At 41.9% G+C, this 24,959-nt stretch overlaps 1 protein-coding gene across 2 annotated transcripts in view; it reads left to right on the forward strand.

The window, feature by feature from the left end:
* Positions 1-24,959, forward strand: part of rictora (RPTOR independent companion of MTOR, complex 2 a) — a 143,184-nt gene that overhangs the window by 40,957 nt on the left and 77,268 nt on the right. For both annotated transcript variants that reach the window (XM_078431134.1, XM_078431143.1), the window contains exons 3-10: positions 57-154; positions 1,889-1,953; positions 3,427-3,558; positions 5,243-5,306; positions 17,316-17,442; positions 18,329-18,498; positions 22,284-22,351; positions 24,751-24,818. In XM_078431134.1, coding sequence (XP_078287260.1) covers positions 57-154; positions 1,889-1,953; positions 3,427-3,558; positions 5,243-5,306; positions 17,316-17,442; positions 18,329-18,498; positions 22,284-22,351; positions 24,751-24,818 — 792 coding nt within the window. The remainder of the gene's footprint in view (positions 1-56; positions 155-1,888; positions 1,954-3,426; positions 3,559-5,242; positions 5,307-17,315; positions 17,443-18,328; positions 18,499-22,283; positions 22,352-24,750; positions 24,819-24,959) is intronic.

Below are 24,959 nucleotides of genomic sequence, written 5' to 3' on the forward strand. Positions count from 1 at the left end.
GCAAGAGGAAAAAGTTCCAGTGAGCTGCATTAACCAATCTTTATATTTTGTTTCAGACCCTGCAGACAACCTTCGCGAGATCCTCCAAAATGTGGCAAAACCCCAGGGGGTATCGAACATGCGAAAGCTCGGACACCTGAACAACTTTATCAAAGTAAGTATGAACAATGGAGACAGAAGAAACTGCAGATGCTGGGAAAACTGGAACAAACTGGAACAAAAAACAAACTGCTGGAGGAACTCAGCGGGTCTGGGAATGTACTGGTGGCATTTTGGGTCAGAACCCTTCATATTGTTTGGGGGATTGGGGGGGTGAGAAAAACCAGGAAAAGAGAGATGGAGGTGGGGAAAAGGCAGGCTAATGATAGGTGGATAAAAAATGGGATGGATGGGTGCAAGTGACAAAGGCCAGAGATGAAAAGGAGACGGTTCAGATAAGTAATGTTGCAAAGTGTGAATTCAGAAGGTGATATATGGGTGGACAGGGGACGGGAAAGAGGGGGAATATGGGACTTGGAATGGAACCTGCAACATTATCTGTCCATTACCTCCACAGTTATTGCCAGATGTGCTGAATTCCTCCAGCACTTTGTGTTTTTGCTCATGCTGCTCATTTCCCGATCAATCTTAACCACCTCCTATTAGCCTAAGGTTAACTTCCCCGCTATCGATATCACCAACTATTTTTCTGTCATCTGCAAACTTATTCCTCCTATTTTCACATTGAAGCCATGAATCTATTTAAGAAACAGTAAGGATTGCATCAGCGGAGATAATCTGTCACAAAACCAACCTTCCACCATAGCCCAATATCTCCTATTACTGATCCAATTATGGATACATCTTGCCTTGGATCCCTTGGTCTCTGACATTTTTGGACCAATCTCCCTTGTGGAAGAAAGGAACTGCAGATGCTGGTTTAAACTGAAGATAGATACAAAATGCTGGAGTAATTCAGCGGGACAGGCAGCATCTCTGGAGAGAAGGAATGGGTGACGTTTCGGGTCGAGACCCTTCTTCAGATTATCTCTCAGTTCCCTTTCCCCTGACTCTCAATCTGGAAAAGGGTCTCAACCCAAAACATCACCTATTCCTTTTCTCTAGAGATGATGTCTGTGCTGCTGAATTGCTGCAGCATTTTGTGTCAATCTTCGGTTTAAACCAGCATCTGCAGTTCCTTCCAACGCAGTGAACTAAATGATGCCAGGATTAGAAATATACAGTTAAGAGTGATAAAGTCAATTTTTATTCTGAGGAAAGAATATATTTAAAGATTAAGTAAAGATTATTTTCTGGGAGCCATTTGGAGTCAACATCAATTTGCAATTATTGCATTTATTGTGAACAATTTTTTTGTAGTTGGGGTGGAGTGTTTTGCCACAGGCTGGTTGAAACACAACAAGGCTTATTTTAAGTAAAAAGTGGATAAATATATAAAGTGCAGAAAGACATGGCAGAAAATGAGGTTGTGGAGTTTGCTTTGGTTTGATATAGCACAGACGAGGCATATGGCTGTTTCTTACAGCGTAAGCTTCTGTAGCTCAATCACTTGAAGCTATTTGCTGCTGAAGGACCATTTGCCATGGAATGTATTTAGCTCCTATTTGGCAATTACTCAGCTGGCATGATTGAAATGAAGAACGTGCAGTGTGGAAAGTTGCAGTCAAGAATGCTTAATTGTCATATTCACCGGCAACGGAGCAATTAAATTATTTCTTGCTGCAACTTTATAGTCCCGTTAATACAGCAACGCACAGATGAGGACTACTCTCATCGACATTCATGTATTTGGCCCTTGAGCAATATCCCATTTGGGACTGTTAATGCAAAGTTTGCAGTACTGTTTAGTCTTTGACACTATTTAATTTCACTTTTTTTTTTTCCATAGTTACTTTGTAATATTGGCCACTGTGAAGAGAAACTAGGTTTTACTTATGAAGAAATTATTATATGGTAAGTATAGAATAGAACTGGAACTGTCACTACTGAGGTTATAATTAATCTAGGAGCATAGTTCTTTAATCATCTCAAGCTTCTACCTTTCAGTGAAATTATGGTTTATTGGTGACCTAGCTTCAAATACCAACCGTTACTCCATATTTGCTAAGAGCTATGGTTAACAAAATTGATGTCAAATTAAATATTAACAACCTAGATTTATGAAAAATAAATTGAAACGTCTATTCCTATTTGGAGTAGTTTTTTCGCGTTTGAGCTATATCCCCTAACATTAAACTCCCTCGGCAGTAGAAATAGTTGCGCTTTATGTAACGCTTCAATTACCTTTAATAGCATGAAAACCATAACTGTCCAAATTCCATGAAATACACAATCCAAGTTTGTGTATTCTCTCTTTGTAGTTTAACACTTTGGACTCTAGGTGAATTTGTAATAGATTTGTTATGAATCTGCGTTGGACTTTGGTAATTCTGTGTTACACTTGTATGTGTCTTTCCAACTATGGAATACCAAGAGCCAGGGGGCCACACAGTGCTCCAGATGTTGTCTAAACAGGACTTTATATTGCATCGTGGCATTATGTCTAGCCTTATGTGTTCTGGTCCTCTAGATTTAATGTCCAGCATATTAATAACCTATTTGATTAATTTCTATATCTTCTATAACATTTAATTGGCTATCTCAGCCTATCCCATGTGACCTGACCTTCCAGACCAGCCTAGCATGTGGAACTTTGCTGTCCATTTAGATAGTATCTACTTACTATCCTTCCCTCATTAATCCTTTTGGTCAACTCGTCAATATAAACTCAAATTCATGAGAGACAATTTTCCCTTGCACAAAGCCATGCTGCCTATCCATCATCAATTCATGCCTTTCCAAATGCAGGCGGATGGTATTTCTCAGAATCCCCTCCATTCCCACCACTGACGTTAGGCTCACCAGCCATAGTTTCCTGGCTTGTCCTTGCAGCCCTTCTTAAATAAAAATATAGTAGCCATCCTCCAGCTTCCAGTATCTCTCGTGGCTAATAATAACACACATCTTTGCCAAGGCTCCGTACTTTCTTTCCTATCTTCCACAATGTCCTGGGATACACCAGATCAGCTTCCAGTGATTTATGTGCTTTGACTACCAGCACCTCTTGTAATGTGGATAATTTTCAGGCCTTTACTATTCACTTTCCTGAATTCCCTAGCTTCCACGTCCAAATGATAAATACAGATTAAACAATGTTATTTTTGTCAAAGGTTTCCCCCCATCAGCATTGCCAGTAATAGAGTATCTAGTCAGTTGACTCATTTGCTTTTGGGATTTTGTTATATGCAAATTCTGTGCTGCATTTACCACAAAGTAGAAATGACCACCGAACAAGCATAAATCATTAGTTGTGCAATGCCCTGAGATGAGATGTGATGAAAGAACCTCAATGCTCTTTTCCACTAATAAACATTTCCTCTTGCACAGTTTGCGATTAGCATTGTTAAATGAAGCCAAAGAGGTGCGTGCAGCTGGTCTCCGTGCCCTCCGATATCTTACTCGAGACTCAAGTATTCTCCAGAAGGTGCTGAAACTACGTGTGGATTATTTAATAGCTAGGTTAGTTTGGTTTCTCTATCATAATTTTTGTTGTCTGAAACTTCATTGCCATTCAGCTGTATATCATGTTCTTCCGTTGAACTGATGAATCTACTTGCTCTTGATGGTTTGTTGATATGAATTTGCAACTCAAAAGGGGTTGGACTGAGGAGGCTCAAATTTCCACCTTGTTAAAGTTGCTTTTGTATTAGCTCAGCGCTGTCGGCAGCTCCTGGCAAGATAAAATTTGCCATTTTGCCCAAGCCACAGACAGCTTTATCAACAGGAGCCTCTTCATGGTGGAGTTTACACATCACCAGGGCACTATACCGTAGATTAATCTAGTCTGATAGGATTCAGATTGAAAGAATATGGGACCTTGTAGCTGCTACTTCCTGGTCTCTTAAAATATGTTACAAAATTAATTTGGTCGATCATTGGTCATCCAGTTCTGTCATTTTCTGAATGAATGGTTAATCTGAAGGGAATATCTTATTTACTATCAATGTTCAATTAAGCTTAAGTGGTGAATTTAATGGGAGAACCTATGTATATAAATATATACATAGGCATAAATATAAAAAGCTTCACTTTTATTAAATTGTGCATATCAAACAGTTGTGGCTCTGCAAACTGCTGTATTCCTTTAACTGTGCTGTAATGTTTTTATTTTGTAATCTGCAGTTTAGTTTAGCGATACAGAGCGGAAACAGACCCTTCAGCCTACCGAGTCCATGCGATCCACGTACACTAACAGTATCCTACACACACTAGGGACAATATGCAATTTTACTGAAGTCAATTAACCTACAAACATGTACGTCTTTGGAGTGTGGGAGGAAACCGGAGCACCCAGACAAAACCCCTGCAGGTCACGGGAAGAGTGTACAAACTCCGTACGGACAACATCTGTAGTCAGGATCGAACTTGGGTTTAAGGCAGCAACTCTACTGCTGTGCCACAATGCAGCCCGACAATGTCAGGTTTTCAGCAGGAATCTCGTCTTCACTTGAAACCAATTTCCGACTGCCGCAGTTTCTTTTTCCCCACTGCTTTTAGTTCAGGAATGAAAATTCCTGTGTTGTGAAGTGTTGTTTGTAGAGGGTAGAGTTTGGTTTCCTGTAGGAATTTATTAGACCTGATTTGCATGTTCTAGCAAGTCAATGAATGTTTCAGAACTGTTACTAATCTGCCAGAATGCTAAATATCTTAACAGTGCTCGTATTCCTTGGGTCAGTCTGATTTGCATCATTTTTCACAGCCTCGGGAAAAGGGAACTGGTTGTACAAGGAAAGGATATATAAACAAATAAAAGCGAATGCCATAATAGTTAAGAAATTGTTGAAACCCTTTCAGAAATGTCTCACATCTTAAGATAACTGAAATATTCGAACAACTGAAAGTGAAAATCAAAGGGACAAATGTGTATGTGTAACCACCTGATGAGCTAAACTCTCCCTCTCTTCGATACAAGAGAGCAGGAGTATTCCATAATCCTCAATAGAATCACTGCTGATCCAATATTCCTCTGTCTACTTTTCTACCAAAATGTTTGAATTCTTTAACGATCAAAAATTCCCTCATGAAATATAGTAAAATGGAATGACAGACCTCTCGATGGTAATAAAGGTGAAAGACTACGATAAAAAATGTCTTAAATTTAGTGGTACAGTTTTTGGCTGAACACATTTTTTTCTTCCATCAGGTGTATAGACATCCAACAGAGCAACGAGGTGGAGCGGACACAGGCACTTCGACTAGTTCGGAAGGTAAATTACCCAGAACAGCACTGCTTTAATGTTGGACCTGCGAGCACTGTTCCATATCATCTACTGGCCACAAGCTGGAGCCAGGGCTCTCTGGACAGCAGGGTTAAGCCAACATTGGTCCTATCGCCTGGGAAATTATATTTGAAGGTTCCACCATTTATTCAACATCGTTAACCTTGAAGCAGAAACTTGTGGGTAGAAAGAAGAGGATGCTTAGTGGAGTACCCCAAGGATCTGTGTTGGGTCCACTGTTGTTTGTCATTTACATTAATGATCTGGATGATGGTGTGGCAAATTGGATTAGTAAATATGCAGATGATACTAAGATAGGTGGAGTAGTTGATAGTGAGGTAGATTTTCAAAGTCTACAGAGAGACTTGGGCCTTTTGGAAGGGTGGGCTGAAAGATGGCAGATGGAGTTTAATGCTGATAAGTGTGAGGTGCTGCATTTTGGTAGGACAAATCAAAATAGGACGTACAGGGTAAATGGTAGGGAATTGAGGAATGCAGTGGAACAGAGGGATCTGGGAATAACTGCATTGTTCCCTGAAGGTGGAATCTCATGTGGATAGGGTGGTGAAGAAGGCGTTTGGTATGCTTGCCTTTATAAATCAGAGCATCGAATATAGAAGTTGGGATGTAATGTTAAAATTGTACAGGGCATTGGTGAGGCCGAATCTGGAGTATGGTGTGCAGTTCTGGTCGCCAAATTATAGGAAGGATGTCGACAAAATGGAGAGGGTACAGAGGAGATTTACTAGAATGTTGCCTGGGTTTCAGCACTTAGGCTACAGAGAGAGGTTGAACAGGTTGGGTCTTTATTCTTTGGAGCGTAGAAGGTTGAGGGGGGACTTGATAGAGGTTTTTAAAATTTTGAGAGGGACGGACAGAGTTGACGTGGGTAGGCTTTTCCCTTTGAGAGTGGGGAAGATTCCAACAAGGGGACATAGCTTCAGAATTGAGGGACAAAGGTTTAGGGGTAACATGAGGGGGAACTTCTTTACTCAGAGGGTGGTGGCTGGATGGAATGGGCTTCCGGTGGAAGTGGTGGAGGCTGGCTCGATTTTATTATTTAAGAGTAAATTGGATAGGTATAGGGATAAGAGGGGATTAGAGGGTTATGGTCTGAGTGCAGGTAGATGAGACTAGGTCAGGGAGAATGGTCGGCGTGGACTGGTAGGGCCGGACAGGCCTGTTTCCATGCTGTAGTTGTTATATGTTATGTTATATATGATGCGATTTTCTTTTTTATCCTGCTGACTATTCCTTGTGAGATTCTATTTCTAAACATGAGCCAACTTGGATTAGAAACAGGTCAATCACCTATATCTGTCAGGTGTATTTAAAAATATAGCTTTTCTTTACTATCTAACTTGAACTATCTCTGCACTTGTTCTATAATAGTTTGACAAGCGGTCTTGAGTTTAATTGATCTACGCTAAACGTTTGAATAAACGTCCCATGACAAATTGTTCGAAACTTCACTGTAGAAGTGGGAATAAGAAAAAGCCAACAATGACTAGAAGATTGAATATGCCACAAGATGATATAAAAATACAAGAACCTAGGAATCGGAGCAGTATGGTGAAATACAGTCCTTGGAACTGGCTTTACCATCCAATAAGATCATGACTGATTTAACGTCGGTTTTATTTTTGCTTGTGTTTTGTGATTTCCCAGGGTAGAAATGTCAAAAACTTGAGGGCATAGCTTTAAGGTGAAAGGGGCAAAGTTTAAAGGAAGTGTGCTGGGCAAGTTCTTTTTAAAGGGTGGTGGGTACCTGGAACATGCTGTCAGGGGTGGTGGTAGAGGCCGGTTTAGGTTTATTATTGTCATGTGTACCAAGGTGCAGTGAAAAGCTTTGTTTTGCATGCTATCCAATCTGATCAGATAATATTATATGTAAATATACTTTTTATATATATATATATACAATAGTCAATTTCAAGTACAATAGATAAAGAGTGCAGAATATAGTTCTCAGCATTATGGTACATCGGTTCCAGAGACAGAGTCTAGTGTCCTCAATGAGTAGAGGAGAATCGCATAGTACCCCATCTAATGGAAGGGCAGTTCAGAATTCTGATAGCAGAGGGGAAGAAGCTGTTCCTGAGGCAGATACGAAAGTGGCTGTTAGATAGGCACATGATTATGGAGGAATATTGATCAAACACAGGCAGATTAGTTTATAGAATTAGTTTAATGTTTTTAGAAACAAAAGGGAGCAGGAAGATAAGAAAAACTAACCTGAAAGCTTTGTGCCTTAATGTGGGGACCATTCGAAATAAGGTGGATGAATTGAATGCGCAGTTAGTAGTTAAGGGATATGATATAGTTGGGATTACGGAGACATGGCTCCAGGGTGACCAAGACTGGGAGCTAAACATGCAGGGGTATTCGATATTCAGGAAGGATAGACAGAAAGGAAGAGGTGGCATTGCTGGTTAAAGAGGAGATTAATGCAATAGCAAGTAGAGACATTAGCTTGGATGCTGTAGAATCGGTATGGGAAGAACTGTGAAATAGCCAGGTAAAAGAAAACGCTTGTTGGAGTAGTATACAGACCACCAAACCGCAGTAGGGAGGTTGGGGATCAAGCAGGAAATTTGAGATTGCATGTAGCAAAGGTCCAAAAAAAAATCACCAGGTTAATTCCCGGGATGGCGGGATTGACGTATGGTGAAAGAATGGGTCAACTGGGCTTGTATTTGCTGGAATTTAGAAGGACGAGAGGGGATCTTATAGAAACATATAACATTCTTAGAGGATTGGACAGGGTAGATGCAGGAAAAAATGTTCCCGATGTTGGGGAGCCCAGAACAAGGGGTCACAGTTTAGGAATAAGGGGTAGGCCATTTAGGACTGAGATGAAGAAAAACCTTTTCACCCAGACAGTTGTGAATTTCTGGAATTCTCTGCCACAGAAGGCAGTGGAGGCCAATTCACTGGATGTTTTCAAGAGAGAGTTACAAACCCGTCCGGCCCTCGAACACCTCCTTTCGCGGGAGAACAAGGGGAGGAGAGTGGGGACGCAACAGGCGACTTGACAGGACTAGTGGGAGATGACACTCCTCTCCCAACCTCAGCCATTGGAAACATCCTCTTTATATTCAGTCTGTCTAGGCTTGTCAGAATTTTGTATTTCAATATTCTTTCCTCCCTGAAACAGAACAGCACAGGAACAGACCCTTCGTACCACAATGTCTGTGCCTCTGTCTGTTCATGTTTCTCTAAATACATCAAACATGCTATTGTATCTGCTTCCACCACTTAGCCCCGCATTGAGTTCCAGGCACTTAACACTCTGTGTAAAAACAAAGGAAAAAAAAAACTTGCCTCATCAATCTCCTTTTAACTTTTGCCCTCTCATTTTAAACCTATGCCCTCTAGTATTTGAAATTATCACCCTGGGGGAAAAAGATTCTGACTGTCTACCCTATCGTTGCCTCTCTTAACTTTATAAACTTCTATCAGATTGTTCCTCAGCCTCCAATGCTCCAGAGAAAACAATCCAACATGTCAATCCTCTCCTTATAGCTAAAAGCTCTAAAGAATACAAACTGTCTATTCAACCTCTCCTTGTATGACAGTCCTCCCATCCTCCTATCTAGTCTAATGAATCTGTATTCCTTCTATTGCAAATACCTCCTATTTGTTTTTAGTGTAGGAGACCAAATCTGTATTTAATGCTCTAGGTATGGTCTTATCAAGGTCCTGTGTATTGTTCTCTTGTGCTCCAATAATCTTGCAATGAAAGCTGTATTTTATTTGTCGTCTTGACTGCTGGTTTTCAGTGACAGGTGTACAAGTCAACAGTTCTCAATCTGTCATAGTCACAAAATGCTGGAGTAACTCAGCGGGACAGGCAGCATTTCTGGATAGAAGGAATTATCCAGAGATGTTGCCTGTCCCGCTAAGTTACTGCAGCATTTTATGTCTATCTTCGGTTTAAACCAGCATCTGCAGTTCCTCCCTACAACAGTTTTCAATCTATCATTGTTTAAATAATACTGTTGCCTTTGTTTTATGGCAAAAGTGGAATACATGACCGCACTCTTGTTTAAATATTCTTGTAGCCCATCTGCATCCTCTTCACAATTCTCAGTCCCACCCAGTTTTTTGCCCTCAACATAATTAGAAATAGTACATTCATTTCCCTCACTCAAGACATACAATGGAGAGCACTGATCCCTACGGCATCCACTAATTTAATACTTGTCACACTGAAAAAAAGACTAATTTATTCCGACTATTTTCAATCTATACCATGTGCTTTAGTTTTGCATGCTAATTGTTTTTATTGGACTTCATCAAAGATCTTCTAATAATCCAAGTACACCACATTCACTGCTTCTTCCTTGTCCATTCTACTAGCAAGATTCTTAAAGATCTCAAATATGTTTCTCAAACTCATCTTTCCCTTTCATAAATCCATATTGGCGTCCATATCAAAATCTCTTAATATTTCCTAAATGTCCTTTTGCCAAGTTTTTAAAAGTAGGTCAGCATTTCCCCAAGTCTGCCTCGGCCTGCGCGATCTCCCAGTTGCTAAGCATTTTATTTTGTGACTGGTGAGCTTTTGGAATGGTGACTGGGTTTGCCCAACTAGCCAAGCACGAAAGTCACTGCCTCTGAATGCCCCGATTGTATTGAAATCAGATCTTCCAGATACAACTACTTAAGAGTGGTAGTACAATGGACAAATAATACTAACAACTCCAAACAATGCAAGCTCAAATACCAACATTTGAGTATTCGCTGTTCCAGGACTCCTATCTATCGGCGAAACCAAGTGCCGGCTCGGCGATCGTTTTGCTGAATACCTCTGCTCAGTCCGCCTAAACCTACCTGATCTCCCGGTTGCTAAACACTTTAACTCCCCCTTCCATTCTGTCCTGGGCCGCCTCCACTGTCAGAGTGAGGCCCAGCACAAATTGGAGTAGAAGCGCTTCATATTTTGCTTGGGCAGCTTACTGCATGAATACAGTATGAAGTGTAAGAAAATAACTGCAGATCGAAGATATTTATTTCACAAAATGCTGGAGTAACTCAGCAGGTCAGGCAACATCTCAGGAGAGAAGGAATACAGTATGAATATTGACTTCTCTAACTTCAAGTAACCCTTGCTTTCCCTCTCTCTCTCTCTCTGTCCCTCCCCCACCCTAGTTCTCCGACTAGTTTCACTGCCCTCCTGATTCATTTTACAGTTTGTATGCCTCGTTGTCACCTTCCCCATAGCCAACAATGAATCCGTCTACATTTCCTTGATCACTATCTGCTTTGATCTGTCGTTTTCACACCTTGCCCGTCCCAAATGTCTAGTTTCCATGTCCTCTGACTTTCAGCCTGAAGAAGGGTCTCGACCCGAAATGTCACCCATTTCTTCTCTACAGAGATACTGCCTGTCCCGCTGATTTACTCCAACATATTGAGTCTATTTTACCTATTACTGATGTTTGCTTAACTTCTCTGTAATTCCCCATTTCCTTTCTTTTTTTAATTGTGAGGGTTACCACTCTCCAACCTGCATGGTCTGTTCCATAATCTCCAGAGTTTACAACTTTCAGTTCTCTGATGCAGAAGATCATAACCTGGGGATTCGGCAACTTTCAGGCCCATTATTTTCTCCAACACTTTTTAAACTAATACTGATTTCCTTTAATTCCTACTTTTGGGGACTCTAATCTAATCGGTCCTGATAGACATCTGGTATTAGATTAGACCAGTGATAGTGCTCTTGCCTCTGCCAAAAGATTCAGCCCTCAAGGCGACAAGACTGCAGATACTGAAAGTTTGAGTAAAAAAACAACAAGCTGGATGAACACAGCAGGTCAGGCGGCGTCTGTGGAGGGAAATGGACAGATGGAATTTTGGGTCCAAGTCCTCCTCAGACTTCGTCTTAATAAGGGTGCCAACCCGAAACATAGATTGTCCAGTTCCCTCCAGAGATGCTGCCTGACAGGCTGTGTTCATCCAGCACTCTATTTGGCTGGTTCAGGATTCAAGGACTGCTTCAGTATTTGGAGCTGTCAAGTAGACTGTTTTAAAAAAAAATGTAGATTGACTGTAGACTAAAAAATGCTATGGCTCTAATTCCCATACAATTTTACCCTGAAGCAACACTGGCTGGCCTTTCATTCATATAAAAATGCTGGATATCTGAAAAGCATTCAGCTGGTCAAAAAGTATGTGTAAAAGAGACTAGTTAACGTTTTAGATCAAGCTCTACAATATCTCACTCTATCTCAGTGTGACAATAATAAACTATTAGTCAGTATCCTGTGTGCAGCTTGGTTAACAGAAACATAGAAAATAGGTGCAGGAGGAGGCCATTTGGCCCTTCGAGCCATCACCGCCATTCATTGTGATCATGTACAAACAGTAACCTGTGCCTGCCTGCCTTCTCTCCCTATCCCTTGATTCCACTAGCCCCTAGAGCTCTATCTAACTCTCTTTGAAATTCATCCAGTGAATTGGCCTCCACTGCCTTCTGTGGCAGTGAATTCCACAAATTCACAACTCTCTGGGTGGAAAAGTTGCTTCTCACCTCAGTTTTAAATGGCCTCCTCTTTATGCTTAGACTGCGTCCCCTGGTTCTAGACTCCCCTAACATTGGGAACATTTTTCCTGCATCTGGCTTGTCTAGTCCTTTTATGATTTTATACGTCTCTATAAGATCCCCTCTCATCCTTCTATACTCCAGTGAGTACAAGCCTAGACTTTCCAATCTTTCTTCATATGACAGTCCCTCCATCCAAGGGATTAACCTTGTGATGTGTTTGCATACTTAGCACGCAACACACAATGAATTATTTATTGGTGAATCTAGGACATTACAGACTTGAAGGATCTTATTTTCTTCCATCTGCCCTGCACTTGCCTTTTGCAGTTCTGGCCCTCTTGCTCTCCTTCCTCTGAGCATTGGGATCCAGTTGCTCTTTTTCTTTCATTCTGAGTTGGTTGCTCCGGGTGATTAGCACTCTGCTTCTGCTTGTTTTGTTTATGCAATTTTGAGTGAAGTGACCACAGGTTACATTGGACTTTCTGCATGCTCCTCCGTAGACAACGTAATTGAGGTGAGAAAATAAATTGGGTTGAGGTTTGCCTGAGGATCTTGTTTTGTGTGACAAAGGTATCCTGATTTGACTGGACTTCCTGTTATGCGGTTTTCATTAGAAAAGTGTGGCTATATGCATTAGATTTCCCACCAATGAATATATCAAGTTGAGTTTGTCATGGGTGCACAGACTCAGACAACACAAAAACATAAATGTACACAAATTGAAGAAATTCCGCAAGTCAGTGAAAAGAAAAAGACTATGCAACAATAAGACCTTAATGGAAAATGCAATGGGAAAACAATGCAAATGGTCCATTAAGACGATGGTCTATAATGTTCAAATTCTGAAGTAGGAATAGGGTTGTGTAGAAGATAGGTACAAACTGCTGGAGTAACTCAGTGGGTCAGACAACGTCTCTGGGGAAAAGGAATAGGTGACATTTCGATCGGAATCTTCTTCAGATTGAAAGAAAGGGAAAGCCAGGACAAAACATGGGCCGGCAACAGATGACCTCAGGAAGGATGGAGTCCATAATGGCCCATTGTTGGCCTGGGAAGATGTGATAACGACACGGCTACAAGGATGTGAACAGTGGAACTGATAGGATGACTAGGGTGGGAGAGGGAGGAAGCTGGGGAGGAAAGCAGGAGTTACTTGAAATTAGAAAAATCAACATTTATACCACTAAGTTGCTCAAGGGAAATATGAGGTGCTGTTCCTCAAATTTGTGTGTGGCCTCACTCTGACAGTGGAGAAGGCCCAGGACAGAAAGGTCAGCATGGGAAGGGGAGTTAAAATGTTTGGAAACCAGGAGATCGCATAGGTCAAGGTGGACTGAGCGTAAGTGTTCACGAAACGATTGCCAACTCTGCACTTGGTCTTGCCGATATATTGGAGTACATACCAGGAACAGTAGATATGGTTGGAGGAGGTGCAAGTAAATCTCTGCCTCACCAGAAAGGATTGTCAGAGACCCTGGATGAAGTCAAGGGAGGAGGTATTAGGACAGGTGTATCTCCTGTGGTTTTAGAGAAAGTCCCTGGGGAGGCGGTGGTTTGGGTGGGAAGGGATGAATGGGTTGTGTATGTCTGTTTATGAAACATGGTAGCTGTCCCTGAATCGGGTGGTGTGGGACGTCCGGCTTCTGTACCTCCTGCTGGACAGTAGCAGCGAGAAGAGGGCACTGCCGATTTGGGATCTTTGATAGATGCCTCCTCCGTGAGAAATGTAGATGCTTTTGGTAGTGGGGAGGTCAATACTTGTGGTGGACCAGGTTGAGTCTGCCGTTTCCTGCAGCCTCTTGCGTTTCTTTTAACTTAGTTTGATTGTTCAGTGACATGCAGAAGAGACATAGAGTCATAGAGTGATACAGTGAACCGACACAGATCTACTTGCACTTTATTCTGTTTTAAAACTGTTCTAATTTGTCTCATTGGGTTGTTTAAATTAATACTGACTAGCTAATTAATTTATTGCATCGTATGGGAGGTGCATTCCCAATCTCGTTGTACCCTGTACAGTGACAATAAAGATATATTGTATTGTATTGTGTGGAAACAGGCCCTTCGGCCTAACTTGCCCACACTGGCCAACATGTCCCAACTACACTAGTTCCACCTGCCTGCGCTTGGTCCATATCCCTCCAAACCTGTCCTATCCATGTACCTGTTGGGATAGTCGTAGCCTCAACTACCTCCTCTGGCAGCTTGTTCCATACATTCACACCATTTGTGTGAAAAAGTTACCCCTCAGATTCCTATTAAATCTTTTCCCCTGCACCTTGAACCTATATCCTCTGGTCCTCGATTCCCCTACTCTGGGCAAGAGACTCTGTGCATCTACCTGATCTATTCCTCTCATGATCTTATGCACCTCCATAAGATCACCTCTTATCCTCCTGCGCTTCAAGGAATAGAGAGCCAGCCTACTCAACCTCTCCCTATAGCTCACGCCCTCTAGTCCTGGCAACATCCTCGTAACTCTTCTCTGCACCCTTTCAAGCTTGACAATATGTTTCCTACAACAGGGTGCCCAGAACTGAACACAATATTCTAAATGCAGTCTCGCCAACGTCTTAAACAACCGCAACATGACCTCACTACTTCTAAAGAAGCTCTTCAAACTTCCAAGAAGGTAGATGTGCTGGCACGCCACCTTCATGATTACACATATGTGCAGGGCCCAGGACAGATCCTCTGAGGTGTTAATGCCCAGAAATTTGAAGCAGCTTTTTCTCTCCACTGCTGAGCATGATTGAAAACTGGAGCATGTTCTCTTGACTTCCTTTCCGAAGTCGATGGTTAGTTTCTTGGTTTTGTTGACGTTCAGCGAGACATTTGTTGTTGTGCCACTATTCAACCAGATGCTCTCTCCCACTTGTATGCTGAATCATCACCACCTGGGAATTCTCCTCTGGTATTTACAGGGGAGAAAGACATGGTTTCTAGGGACCTTGTGGAAATTAATAGTAATGTCTTAGAGAGAGGCCACATTACAGAGGAGGTGGTGCTGGAGGTCCTAAAATGCATAAAGGTAGCTAAATCCCTGGGACCTGTTCGTGTTTCCTAAGACGCTGTGGTAACCTAGGGGAGAAATTGTGAGGCCACAGGTCACCCTTCAGCCTTCTGCACTGGGTGAATGGACAGAGAAATTGCAGATAGGGTTTAAGTTGGATAAACGCGTTGTTTTGCATTTTGGTGGAACAAACTGGGACAGGCTTTATCTGGATGTTACTGGGTCTGGATCGTTTGAGCTATGAGAGGCTGGATAGTCTGTGTTGATTTTTCCCTGGAGTTTAGAAGGTTGAAGAATGAATCCTTGTATGTGTGCATACTTGGCCAATAAACTTCATTAGGGATATAGCAAAATTAGGGATAAACTTCATTAGGGATACGTTTTCCTCAGGGTAGGGGAATTGAAAACTAAACATCATATGTTTAAGGTGTCTTTTTGGGACCTGAGGTGCAAATTTTTCATACGGGAAAGTGCATGCATGGAACGAGCTGCCAGAGGAGGTGGGAGAGGCTGGTACAATTATAACATTTACAAGACACTTTGACAGCTACATGAACAGGTAAATAAGCCATAAAGCGCTGGAGCAACTCAGCGGGCCAGGCAGCATCTATGCAGGGAATGGACTGTCGGAACATTTCAGGTCAGAACCTGGTTTGGAGCAGTGTGAGGCAGGTGCAGACAAGAAGGGGACTAGCCTGCTTAAACAATTTTGTTGGCATGAATGAGTTGGGCTAAATGCACTGTTTCTGTGCTCTAAGGTTTTGACTCAAAACAGTGAAACTTTAACATTTGCCTATTACAACTGCTTAACATATCAAAAAGGTAATGGCAACCCTGTGGACTTGTTTGTGTATACCAGGAATTCCCCTGCTCGGTGTTATGACTCAACATGTATGTAAATCGCTTCAATAAATTTTACGAGCGTGGGTGTATTAAAATGTTGTTTTTTTCTTATTGATCATCAAAACTTCCAGAACAAGTTCTGCATGGGTTTGATGTTGAATAAAGTCCCTTCCGTACACAGATCTTCGATTAGCTTCTCCATTTGCATAGAATTATTGGGTGAAGTTAGCAGGATGAAAAAGTAAAGAGTAAAATTGTATATTTTCAAATATTGCTGAACTTGTATTTGGAAAATTAAATCAACATTTTGTTTTGCCCTCTTCACCTGTTCATAGTGACATCTTGAAAGTGTGAAGAATATATCAAACTTGACATATTCTATTTTATGTTTAGGTTTATTACACCAAAGTACAATGAAAAGATTTGTTCTGCATGCTATCCGATCAGGTCAATAACACTATACAAACCAACCTCAAGTACAATAGGTAGAGCAAAGGGGAAGCTATAGATACAGAATATAGCTCTCGGCATTTGTTCCAAAGTCCAATGTCCGCAATGGGGTAGAGATGAATCAGACAGTACCCTAGCTTATGGAAGGACCGTTCAGAGGCCTGATAACAGAGGGGAAGAATCTGTTCCTGAGTCTGGCGGTGCGCGCTTTCAAGCTTCTGTACCTTCTGCCGGACGGGAGCGGGGAGAAGGACGAATGACCATTCATTGCCTTCCTTCGATGGCTGTTCTTTTTGAGAGTTTTGGCAGGCTTGTATTTGTGGAGTGTATCAGGTGGACCCATTTGTGTCCTCATTCTAAGTGCGCACGTATTAATTTTCTATCAAGGAACTTTTAGTAGTTGAGATTCCTCAGGGGTTTCTAACTATGTTCCCTTTCTGAGGCTGAATAAATTAAAAACCAGCCAAACTGAAAGATGAATGGAATGCTATTACTTGTTTTCTCAACATGTTTGACAAATAGTTCAAAGCTTATGAAGAGAAATGTAGGTCACTGTTAAAAACATTGACCAACAAATGTGTATTGGTTAATATTGCGAAGGGCTGGAAGTGTTGAGCCATAGGATTTGAACAATATCTGAGCCGTAGGCTTGACTGCTGGGCCCACGTTTATTCTGTTTATGAACACAAGATTAGAATTTAAGCAGGGAGCTTAATCTTGAAGTCCAATTAGGCCATTCGGTCCATCCAATGTACTCTGCCATTCAATCAAGGCTGATCTATCTTCCAATCTCAACCCCATTGAGATGGAAACTGCCTTTGCCCCATAACCCCTGATACCCTTGCTAGTCAAGATGAGGGCTGAGGACATTTTCACAGGGACTTGCTGAAAGCTAGATGGAGTAGAATTAATGTAGGGGGTCTTACTATAAATTTGATACCACAAGGAGAGAGGTGAAGAGAAATGTCTTTCTACATTAATTGGGCAGCATGCTTTGTTGCCCTTAAGAGAAAACCTAACTATTTGAAGAGGTCATGACAAACTAATAGGGCAGAAAGATTGGATATGGTTTGCTCCAGCAGTCAACTCCTGTCTGTGCTGTTTGGAGCTTGGGTGTTAATATGTTTATTTTTTTCCACAGATGATCACTGTGAATGCTGCGCTATTTCCCAGCTCTATCACAAATTCCTTGATTGCTGTTGGAAATGATGGTCTCCAAGAACGTGATCGCATGGTCCGAGCTTGTCTGGCCATCCTCTGTGAGCTAGGTAAGTGGGCTAAACCATTTCCTATCTGGCATTCATTCATCTTCAGAATCCTGTCCTGGGACATCAGTTTTAAAGCATTGGGCTTGCCACCAGATCAATCTAAACCTAAAGGTTCCACGTTCAAGCCCACTGTACAGAAGAAGAGATGGTGCACCAATGGCATTTAAATTGCCAATAGGCTCCTTAACCAAGATAGAATTTACTACTTTTTTACCCATTTACCCATTCCTTCTCTCCCGAGATGCTGCCTGACCCGTTGAGTTATTCCAGCATTTTGTGTCTACCTACAATTTACTACTCTTCTGCCTATTACCAGTCAGAAAATGTGTAGCTTTGTGATCCACCTCACATCTGAAGTCTATAAAATCATGAGAGGAATAGATCGGGTAGATGCACAGCGTCTCTTGCCCAGAGTAGGTGAATCGAGGACCAGAGGACATAGGTTTAAGGTAAAGGGGAAAAGATTTAATAGGGATCTGAGGGGTAACTTTTTCATACAAAGGGTGGTGGGTGTGTGGAACAAGCTGCCAGAGGAAGTAGTTGAGGTTGGGTCTATCCCAACATTTAAGTAACAGTTAGACAGGTACGTAGATAGGACAGGTTTGAAGGGATATGGACCAAAGGCTAGCAGGTGGGACTAATGTAGCTGGGACATGTTGGCTGGTGTGGGCAAGGTGGGCCGAAGGGACTGTTTCCACGCTGTGAATGCTGGTGGAAATCTGAATTGTATAGATGGACGATTTGCACACAAACAGATGTCCTTCCCTGAAGGACATGATGACAACCCATAGCTTAATTGATTGGATTTACTGACACCAAATCATTAGCCTAGATCTCTAGATCACCATTTCCTTTGTGTAAACGTTGGACTAATTTATTTTATCAGTACTTCAGAATCCTGAGGTGGTGGCCATCCGTGGAGGTCTCAGTACCATTCTGAAGAATGTAATCGACTGTCAATTGAATCGGATAAACGAGGCGCTCATCACCACCATTCTTCACCTGCTAAATCACCCAAAGACACGGAAGTACATTCGAAACGACGTGGAACTAGAGGTATGAGCACTGGAGCTTTCAGTTATGAATATGATTGCCCTCCGGTGTACTTTGTGGCACAATAATCCCACCTGAACAAACCCTTTAGAGCATAGAACAGTGCAGCACAGGAACCACAATGTTTATAGACAATAGACAATAGGTGCAGGAGGAGGCCATTCGGCCCTTCGAGCCAGCACCGCCATTCAATGTGATCATGGCTGATCATTCTCAATCAGTACCCCGTTCCTGCCTTCTCCCCATACCCCCTGACTCCGCTATCCTTAAGAGCTCTATCTAGTTCTCTCTTGAATGCATTCAGAGAATTGGCCTCCACTGCCTTACACCGAACATGATTGTTCTCATCTGCCTACATTATCCGTAGCCTTCTATTCCTTGCACTTCCATGTGCCTATCTAAAAGTCTTTTAAATGTCACACTCGTATCTGCCTCCAGTGCGTTCCAGGCCCCAACCAACCTCCTTGTTTAAAAGCTTACCCGGCACATCTTCATTAAACGTTTCCCTTTTTCGCCTTATAGCTATGTCCTCTATTGTAGGACATTTCCACCCTGGGTGACAAAGGTTCTGACTGTCTACCCTATCTATGCCTCTCATAATTTTATATACCGTGCCCTCCATAATGTTTGGGACAAAGACCCATCATTTATTTATTTGCCTCTGTACTCCACAATTTGAAATTTATAATAGAAAAAATCACATGTGGTTAAAGTGTACATTGTCAGATTTTAATAAAGACCATTTTTACACATTTTGATTTCACCATGTAGAAATTACAGCTGTGTTTATACATAGTCCCCCCCCCATTTCAGGGCACCACAATGTTTGGGACACATGGCCTCACAGGTGTTTGTAATTGCTCAGGTGTGTTTAATTGCCTCCTTCATGCAGGTGTAAGAGAGCTCTCAGCACCAAGTCTTTCCTCCAGCCTTTCCATCACCTTTGGAAACTTTTATTGCTGTTTATCAACATGAGGATTATAGTTGTGCCAACGAAAGTCAAATAAGTCATTATGAGACTGAGAACCAAGAATAAAACTGTTAAAGACACCAGCCAAACAATAGACAATAGACAATAGGTGCAGGAGTAGGCCATTCAGCCCTTCGAGCCAGCACCGCCATTCAATGCGATCATGGCTGATCACTCTCAATCAGTACCCCGTTCCTGCCTTCTCCCCATACCCCCTCACTCCGCTATCCTTAAGAGCTCTATCCAGCTCTCTCTTGAAAGCATCCAACGAACTGGCCTCCACTGCCTTCTGAGGCAGAGAATTCCACACCTTCACCACTCTCTGACTGAAAAAGTTCTTCCTCATCTCCGTTCTAAATGGCCTACCCCTTATTCTTAAACTGTGGCCCCTTGTTCTGGACTCCCCCAACATTGGGAACATGTTTCCTGCCTCTAATGTGTCCAATCCCCTAATTATCTTATATGTTTCAATAAGATCCCCCCTCATCCTTCTAAATTCCAGTGTATACAAGCCCAATCGCTCCAGCCTTTCAACATACGACAGTCCCGCCATTCCGGGAATTAACCTAGTTACCAAACAGGCTTACCAAAATCAACTGTTTGGAACATCATTAAGAAGAAAGAGAGCACAGGTGAGCTTACTAATCGCAAAGGGACTGGCAGGCCAAGGAAGACCTCCACAGCTGATGACAGAAGAATTCTCTCTATAATAAAGAAAATTCCCCAAACACCTGTCCAGGTCAGAAACGCTCTTCAGGAGTCAGGTGTGGATTTGTCAATGACCACTGTCCGCAGAAGACTTCATGAACAGAAAACAGAGGCTACACTGCAAGATGCAAACCACTGGTTAGCTGCAAAAAATTGGATGACCAGGTTACAGTTTGCCAAGAAATACTTAAAAGAGCAACCACAGTTCTGGAAAAAGATCTTGTGGACAGATGAGACGAAGATTAACTTATATCAGAGTGATGGCAAGAGCAGAGAATGGAGGAGAGAAGGAACTGCCCAAGATCTAAAGCATACCAAAGGTATTTATTCACAAAATGCTGGAGTAACTCAGCAGGTCAGGCAGCGTCTCGGGAGAGAAGGAATGGGTGACGTTTTGGGTCGAGACCCTTCTTCAGACTGAAGCATACCTCATGGTGGTGGGGGTGTTATGGCCTGGGCATATATGGTTGCTGAAGGTACTGGCTCACTTATCTTCATTGATGATACAACTGCTGATGGTAGTAGCATAATGAATTCTGAAGTGTATAGACACATCCTATCTGCTCAAGTTCAAACAAATGCCTCAAAACTCATTGGCTGGCGGTTCATTCTACAGCAAGACAATGATCCCAGACATACTGCTAAAGCAACAAAGGAGTTTTTCAAAGCTAAAAAATGGTCAATTCTTGAGTGGCCAAGTCAATCACCCGATCTGAACCCAATTGAGCATGCCTTTTATATGCTGAAGAGAAAACTGAAGGGGACTAGCCCCCAAAACAAGCATAAGTTAAAGATGGCAGCAATACAGGCCTGGCAGAGCATCACCAGAGAAGACACCCAGCAACTGGTGATGTCCATGAATCACAGACTTCAAGCAGTCAATGCATGCAAAGGATATGCAACAAAATACTAAAAACGACTACTTTCATTTGCATGACATTGCTGTGTCCCAAACATTATGGTGCCCTGAAATGGGGGGACTATGTATAAACACTGCTGTAATTTCTACATGGTGAAACCAAAATGTATAAAAATGGCCTTTATTAAAATCTGACAATGTGCATTTTAACCACATGTGATTTTTTTTTTTCTATTACAAATCCCAAATTGTGGAGTACAGAGGCAAATAAATAAATGATGGGTCTTTATCCCAAACATTATGGAGGGCACTGTACGATTATATCCACCTTTACAGTGTAGCTAGCAAGCAAGGAGCCCTGGATCAGTTTGTTAAAACTGGTGCTCCTGTAGTTAAATTTAATTAATTAATCCTGTGATGACATTATGTAGTTGCTCGGAAGAGAAAAGGTATTTCACTTGGATATGGAGGAATATGGATCACATGCAAGCAGAGGAGATTAGTTTAACTTGGAATCATGTTTGGCACAGACATTGTGGGCCAAAGAGCCTTTTCCAGCGCTGTACTGTTCTATGTTCTAGGTACTTGGATATGACCAGGTACTTGGATATGATAACCTTAAGACAAAAAGTGAAAGTAAAAACAAAAATAAATTCTACATTTCTGTGGGAGGAAAACTTTTGCTACATATGGGAAATGTGAGTTTGAGTTTTGCTAACATTTAGATGAAAAACTGATTATCCGTAAAAGCAGTTTTCCAAATTGTTTTACTACTGACAGGGATGAGTTGATGTTCAGAGAATGTGTTGGGGGGTTTGTCTTCCCACTGAGTAAATTGAAGTTCTGAAATTTCTTCTGATGATCTTTCTCTCTGTTTACTTTCCTTTGAATTCTAGCTTCAGGTCTTTTTGAATTTGGGTCTTCAACCTGAAACATTAGTACTGTTTCCACAGATACTGCCTGACCAGCTAAATCTTTCTAGCATTTTTTTAAATTTTGTTTTTAATTGTATAAATATATTATGTAGAAAGTCACAAGAAACTGCAGATGCTAGAGTCTTGAGCAAAGCTCAAAGTGCTGAAGGAACTCAGCAGGTCAGGCTATGGAGAGAAAGGACAAATGACGTTTGAGTTCAGGACCCTTCCTCGGATTTTGTATGTGTGTGTTATAGTTACATATGTGTCGTTATATATTTGTATAAATGTAAAGTTCTGAAGTTCTGATTATTGCAATAATATATTTGTCTTGCAGCAAATTCTAGCGCCATACACGGATTTTCACTACAGACATAATCCAGACACTGCAGAGGGACAACTTAAGTAAGTTTCCTCCTTGAATTTATTTCAAATGCAGTAATATATAATTCTCAATAGAAATTTGAGTGAATAACTATTCTGGAAGAGAGAAGCAGTTTATCAAAAAGAGGTGGCTTTCCCTTAAGTGAGAATTGTAAAAGCTATTTCATAGGAAAGCATATTAAACACGTAATGGGGATTTGCAGAAAATGTACTGTGATAATTGTATGACTAGTCTTCAATCTTGTACAATAGATAAATTAAATGGGCATAACTATAACTAAGGATGTTCATAATCTATTTGAGACAGATTCTCAGCACAATACATTATGAAACCAATCTGATATCTGGTCATGCATTATGGAACAGGGATAGCTAATCATTTTATTCTTGCGGATTCTCTCGGAAGAGTGATCATATTCAGACCTAAATCTGAAACCTTGTTTCAAAGTGAAGTAAAGAGAGTTACCAAGTTATAAAAGTGGAATTATCTAGCAAGGACTGGGATAATATATTGAATGGAAAGATGGTAGAATTGGAGAGCTACGCAGCATGGAAACAAGGCTTTTGGTCCAACTTGATCGTTGCCTAACAGAGCTAGTCCCACTTGCCTGTGCCTGATTCATACACCTTCCAACTTTTCCTATCCAGGTGTCTTTTAGTTGCACCCATCTCTACCACTTCCTCTGGCAGCTCTTTCCACATATGCTTCACCATCATGAGTGGAGGACGTTACCTTTGGGATTGCTTTTAAATCTTACCCCTCTCATCTTAAACACATGCCCTCTAGCTTTTGACTCAACTATCCAGGGGAAAAATCTGTGGTTATTCACTCTATGCCCCTCATGATTTTGGGAACCCTTAAGGTCACTTCAATCTCTCACGCTCCAGTGATTTTAAAAAACGCATCTTATCCAGCCTCTTCATATAATTCAAACTTTCCAAACCTCATAATATCCTTAAATGTGTAGGGGAAAAAACCTGCAGATGCTGGTTTAAATTGAAGGTAGACACAAAATGCTGCAGTAACTCAGCGGGTCAGGCAGCATCTCAGGAGAGAAGGAATGGGTGACGTTTCGGGTCGAGACCCTTCTTCAGCCTTCATTCTTCAGTACTCAAAATTTGGTCTTACCATTGTCTTGTACAGTTGTAGCATGAAGGTACACAAAGCCAATGAAGGCAAGCATGCCAAACACCACCTTAATCACTCAAATTGGGCTGGGGATCTATTACTGCCCATTGACCAGTGATTCACAATTAATGTGTGTATCCTTTATCGACATGACTGAAACTCAGCTGTAGCTGCACCAGCAGGTAAATACTATGGTCTCTTGATCTGTACCGACGTAGGAAGAAGAGCAATATGGTACAATATCACGAAGTTTAGAGCCTCTGGTACCTCAGTCCAATAAAGATGTACGTGTGGACACGCAATGAACTGTAAATGCTGAAACCTTGAGACGCTGCTGGAGGATCTCAGCAGGTCAGGCAGTATCTGTGGAGGGAATGGACAGATGACATTTAAAGTCAGCATCCCCTAAAGATGGGATTCCAGCCCAAAGTATCATTGGCCTATTCCCTCCACAGATGCTGCCTGAACCTCCAGCACTCTGCTAAGGATATACATGCGTGGCAATACAGCATGGAAATGTCAAAGACTAGAGGGCATAGCTTTAACATAAGGGGCAAAGTTTAAAGGAGATGTATGCGGATTTTCTTTTTTAAATAGAGGGTGGTGGATGCCTAGAGTGCATTGCCTGGGGTGGTGGTGAAAGCAGATATGATAGTGGCATTTAAGAGGCTTTTGGATAGGCACATGGATATGCTGGGGATCACATGCAGGCAGAGGGAATTAGTCTGAAGATGGGTCCCAAACCGTCATCCATCCATTCCTCTAGAAACCTGACCCGCAGAGTTATACCAGCACTCTGTCCCTGATTTTTTGGAGACCAGCATCTTAGTTTTAGTTTAGTTTAGAGATACAGTGCCAAAACAGGCCCTTCGGCCCCCCGAGTCCACATCGATCAGCGATCCCAGCACATTAACATTATCCTACATACATTAGGGACAATTTACACTTATACTAACCTGTACATCTTTGGAGTGTGGGAGAAAACTGAAGATCTCGAAGAAAACCTACCCCGGTCACGGGGAGAATGTACAAACTCCGTACAGACAGCACCCGTAGTTGGGATGGAACCCGGGACTCTGGCGCTGCCAGCGCTGTAAGGCAGCAACCCGACCGCTGCGCCACCGTGCTATCTGTCGTACCTTGTTTATACATTTTACCTTGGCAAGGCGTTTAGCAAAGACCCTGTAGGCTGAAGGACCTGTTCCTGTGCTAAGCTGTTGTATGTTCTATGGAATGAGCTGAATGTAGTTGCGTTCAGGGTGTAATTGTGCATTTCCTTTATTTCATGCAGAGAGGACAGAGAAGCACGGTTATTAGCCAGCAAAATGGCAATAGTAGCAGCCTTCCGATCCTGGGCAGGTATGATTTACTGTGGCATGCAAGTAATGACAAAGGCTTCATTATATTTGGCTTAGAAACTTGGAAAGCCATGTGAGGTAGGATTTATTACTCCTCCCTGATTATTTTGAGGGGGATTAATGTAATGTGGAAGGGTCTCTT

Source organism: Rhinoraja longicauda, chromosome 3, assembly GCF_053455715.1.
Source record: "Rhinoraja longicauda isolate Sanriku21f chromosome 3, sRhiLon1.1, whole genome shotgun sequence".
NCBI classification, from domain to species: domain Eukaryota; kingdom Metazoa; phylum Chordata; class Chondrichthyes; order Rajiformes; family Arhynchobatidae; genus Rhinoraja; species Rhinoraja longicauda.